Raw genomic sequence first — 4,462 nt, forward strand, 5'->3', positions numbered from 1 at the left:
AGGGCCCAAAGGCTCAGGAAATATACACCTGTCGAAGAGGTCGTCATCATCGGAGGTGCTAGGTCGGTTCGACCTACCCGAGGTCCGCGGGTTTCCGATCCTTCGCCGACTTCTTCATAACGGCCTCCACCTCTTCTAGACAGGAGTAGCTGTGCGCTGATGAGTCGAAGGCCACCTGATGGAGCCAGTAATTTCGTAGCGCAGTGACGCTGAGCATACAAAGCCGTAGCCCAAGGATTCAGTGTGGCCTTGGTCGTCTGGAGGTGTCCGAATGACCCTGCCTGCTCGGACACCCTCGTACTTGCCCTTGAATACTTCAGTTCTGAGGAGGAGAAGGGTAGGCCGGCGAGAGACATACTTGTCGATACAGTTTGTCAGAGTCTATCGTAGGGAAGAGGTTGCCGATGTAAACTTGATAGGACTTGTCGATACAGGCACCCTCAGTGATGACCCCAACAGTGTCAGGGCGAGCGCTCATGGTCACTTGCCAGCCCTCGTTGTTAGAGGACCCTCCTCGCTTCTCGAGGGCCTCTGCAGCCAAACCAGGTGATGCGAACCGTATGAATGCATACCTGGAAAGTACAGGAGGATGTGTGGAGGACTACAGCAGTCAGTAGTACCCAGTGGGCTTCTGGGTCTCCGAGTCCCGGTCAAGTCGGACATGCAATAGGCCCATCCCTCCGAAGACCAGCCGAATCTGCTGCTCGTCGACGGTCCTGGGCAAGCCTGTGATGAGGAGGGTGTCGGACTTGGTGCCGTCGGTCGACATGATGAAGATTCAAAGCCTGCCCCTTGGCCCGGATACAAATCAACTCCACTAGGGCGACAGATAGAGTTCACGTAGGAGTTCCGTTCTCCTGCTTTTTAATGGTAGTAAATGTCATATGTCGAAGATGCGGTGGTTGATGCGATGAAGTTCCTCGACCCGAGGGCCTCTCGAAGGGCTGTTCAGCCAAGGGCAGCTCACTCGTTGCAGTCCTCTTGAAGCGAGCACCGCACTTCCGGCACACCCCACTGGAATCGTTACAGTAGATGCATAGACAAACACTGCAGACGTAACCTCGATCGACCGGCAGGCCATGGCAGGCACACAGCGAGCCCATGTCCAGTAGCCTAGCGCTGGGCCTGGTCTTGAGGACCTCTCTCTCCCCAAGGCTCGGCACGGAGAAGTGGAACATGAGCGACTGGAAAAGGCCTCCCACTGTACTGCAACGTTTAGAGGGGATATGAACGCCCCTAGTGGCCTCGCATAGCTGTACCAATAGGGTAGCCGAGGTCGGCGATGCATTTGATGATGAGGAGGAGGAGCGGTCGTTGCTGGGGCTGCTGCTTTGAGGCGTCCTTCCAGGGCACACCGTACAGAGGTCGATGGGGACCCGAAGGTCCTGGGCAGCCCATCCACAATTGGCAAGGGGCACTGCTTCTGAGGCGTAGTTCGCCTCCCCATAGACGCTGACGGCCTCGACGATACAACACCGTGCCCTACCCGGGATGGTGAGATGCTTGTTGAGGTAGCACAGGGCTAGAGAGAGGCCGGCGGCTATCAGGGACGAGGACGTCGTCGTCATCGTCGACGACGGCCTTGACCTCTCCTTCACTGAGGCCTTTATGAAGCCCACCATGGCCTCCCATAGGGCTGTCCGGTCCATCTCTGGCCATGATCCCTTCAGGAGAATCTTCGCTTTAGTCGGTGACACTCCTACGATGCAGACTCCCAGGGAGTCACCACTGGTGCTGGCTGCACTGATAGCTCCTACTGTGAGGAGGAGGGCCGAGAAAAGGGCCTCGAGGGTCACCGCCCCTGCCGCCTTCTCCTGCATGGCCTTCTCACTAGGAGGTGCCTCCACCTTAAACGAGGCGAGGGAGTAACTGGACCAGACCCAAGGGTTGAGGTCGAGGACGATGGCGACCAAGTCGGTGGTCTTGATGTCTACCTCACCAGCGGCTCTATTGCCAGTAGCGGCCTCCTCGGTGGAGGAGAAACCCTCTACCATACTGCTACTACTACTACCAGTGGCCATCTCAATACTGACAGATGATCATGGGCTCATACTTATAACGCAACACAGTATTCACAATGGATCCAGGGCCATACCATCCGGAAAAGGTCAGTAGCAGACCTGTAGAGTGATGCAAGCAATTGCCTCTACTGGGACGGGTGTAAACCACAGGAGCCTACCTCTACTACCGATAGTAGGGGTGACAGAGAAGACACTAATCAAGACAGATAGCAGCTCAACCTTATTAGACCAAAAGAAAAGGTACTGGTAATGGTATGGTGTTAGTAATGTACAACTCTAGTCCTCCTCCTCCTCCCTTTTAGTGTAGAGGTAGACATCAATGATCTCACGACAGTTCCTTCCTGAACGACAGGCCAGGTCTGATGGAGATCTTTCATCTCGAAGTTGTCGGAATATTCGAATGAAGTCCTCACGAGGAACACTGTTGGCTCCCAAATCCCGTTTATATCTACCAAGCGAGTCTACCTCTTCCGTATCGTCATAACACAGCGACCTACAGCATATCCATCCCTATGTCCCACATCTGGGCCAAGCCTTCGTTGGCGAGGTAGGCCCCAAGGGCACACATCTGGACCGAACCCGAACCGGGGCAATCAGAGTCGTAGAACCCGGTGAGGGAGGTGTAACTGAAGGCGTATCTTGAGGTCGCCATGGGAAGATACGAAGTAGGTTCATTTCAGAAGTATTCTAGTGATCGTCTGTGAGACGTGAATACAACACACAAATATCAAAGGTCGACTTGAAAAAAGATACAAAACAGGTCCACTATGATACCATATGCATCCGATATGATGCCCTATCATTACCATTTCCCTACAAGGCATCCTAACTCCCCCGCGACCAGCTCCTTGGTATCGGCCCTCCTCAGCTCAACAGAGTGTACCCCTACCTTATCGGTGGTAGATGAAGAGGATGTCGAGGAGCAGTCAGAGGAGGGCACAGGGCGACCTCCGCTGTGCCTCTTGGGACTACTACCAAGACCCTCTGGATGCTGGTGTATCGCTTCTGAAGTCGATCGACATATGTCAAGATAGCGATAACTGCCTCACTAAGAGAGTTCACTATAGGAGGGTACAGCCAGGCTATACCGTGTTGACGATGACAACGCTCTACCACGGCATCGAAGTCAGTGTCGAAGGAGAGCTCGAATCTGATGATGGATGGTTATGACCGCGCGCCACGAAATTGGGGGCCCTACTGTCCCGCCTTCTTCCGCACTTTCTTGTGTATGTGTAAGTCTATGGGTAAGTGCCTTATGACGGAGCGCTGCCGATGGAGTTTGGGCAGAAGAAGATACAATGGGGTGGCATGGCTAGCATCGTCCCCTCCACCTATGTCGGTGCATATCGGGAGGAATCCCTGATGGTATCACAAACGACCTCATTCGTATCTTTCAAGGTCAACCTCAAGATATTACCTCGTAGAAAAGTCGTGATAGGAAGGTCGGGTGAAAACACAGAGACCAACAGAACTCGCTCATGTTGAACCTCGTCACGGCATCTGCCATATGCTGACAGAGAACACTTAAAATGCCATCGACTAAATGGTGGTGATGAGGGTCACCTGGAGGTCCATATTGGGCATAAGCAGGAGCCTTGAATGGGAGGATGATGCTTCGGGTACTAAAACGAAACCCTGAACAGGCTCGGTGAGTGTGAGGGAGAAGGTAAGGCAGACTCACAGACATCTGGGCTGCTATCATTAGTATTAACTCATCGGTGGGTATCCTGCTAAAGGGTGATGATGGTGGACTAAGGGAGCCGTTTCCTATCTTCGACTAAGGGATACTCTACCTAGGTGCATAGGGATCCTCCATGTCACGAGCCCTTCTCTGCAGCAAAGACCTCCGATGCTCTCTTGGTACCTCCGACATCCATAGGGCTACTAAACTCCATAAGATATCCTCCGAATACACAACACCCTTTACGTCTGAGGAAACGACACTCACTACTGCGAGTCAATGATACGTAGGAACGAATAGGAAATGGACAGGTGGAGCTCAAATAATTCAGTTTATATTACTACCACAACAACCGTTGAATTATCGTATCGCACAAGGAATCGACTCCTCAAGATGACGATCAGGTTGCAGCTGATGTATGATGACGCTGATCGTTATAGGATATACCCCGCCGACAGAGGGCATACATCTGTGAGCCAAAACCCATCCCAAGCCCCACCCGAATTGATCCCCATCCGATACGAAGAGTCGACAATAGGGATCTGAACAGGCACAAGAGGGGAAACAGTAGTGAGAAATATGTACAACATGATTCGCTTCGCTCCGCTAAGAAGAGGAGTAGTAGTACTAGAAATTACGAGGTGAACAAAGGAATTTACTATAATGCAGCTCAATGGGTCATAGAAAGATGATTATGGTAATAACGATGCATAGCCTTGCGGCCTATACCGTAAATTTGGGAACTCATAGCCCACCCTAG

General features: G+C 52.4%; 3 protein-coding genes across 3 annotated transcripts in view; all 3 read right to left on the minus strand.

Annotated features, from left to right (window-relative positions):
- Window positions 1–73: 73 nt before the first annotated feature.
- On the minus strand, window positions 74–769 carry Pmar_PMAR005786 (conserved hypothetical protein; the record flags this gene model as incomplete). Its single annotated transcript, XM_002785422.1, has 4 exons — window positions 74–175; window positions 220–322; window positions 369–572; window positions 621–769. The coding sequence occupies 4 exons, from the start codon at window positions 767–769 to the stop codon at window positions 74–76; spliced, it is 558 nt and encodes a 185-aa protein (XP_002785468.1).
- A 67-nt stretch (window positions 770–836) lies between these two features.
- On the minus strand, window positions 837–1,994 carry Pmar_PMAR005787 (hypothetical protein; the record flags this gene model as incomplete). Its single annotated transcript, XM_002785423.1, has 1 exon — window positions 837–1,994. One exon carries the CDS (start codon window positions 1,992–1,994, stop codon window positions 837–839), a length of 1,158 nt encoding a protein of 385 aa, XP_002785469.1.
- Window positions 1,995–2,297: 303 nt separating this feature from the next.
- The window catches only part of Pmar_PMAR005788 (hypothetical protein), a gene marked incomplete at both ends in the record, with an annotated part of 2,980 nt that continues 815 nt past the window's right edge, over window positions 2,298–4,462 (minus strand). The window contains 8 exons of the mRNA XM_002785424.1: window positions 2,298–2,469; window positions 2,519–2,647; window positions 2,911–3,171; window positions 3,220–3,380; window positions 3,439–3,521; window positions 3,585–3,643; window positions 3,843–3,950; window positions 4,202–4,244. Coding sequence (XP_002785470.1) covers window positions 2,298–2,469; window positions 2,519–2,647; window positions 2,911–3,171; window positions 3,220–3,380; window positions 3,439–3,521; window positions 3,585–3,643; window positions 3,843–3,950; window positions 4,202–4,244 — 1,016 coding nt within the window. The remainder of the gene's footprint in view (window positions 2,470–2,518; window positions 2,648–2,910; window positions 3,172–3,219; window positions 3,381–3,438; window positions 3,522–3,584; window positions 3,644–3,842; window positions 3,951–4,201; window positions 4,245–4,462) is intronic.

Source organism: Perkinsus marinus, assembly GCF_000006405.1.
Source record: "Perkinsus marinus ATCC 50983 genomic scaffold scf_1104296932546, whole genome shotgun sequence".
Lineage (NCBI taxonomy): Eukaryota > Perkinsozoa > Perkinsida > Perkinsidae > Perkinsus > Perkinsus marinus.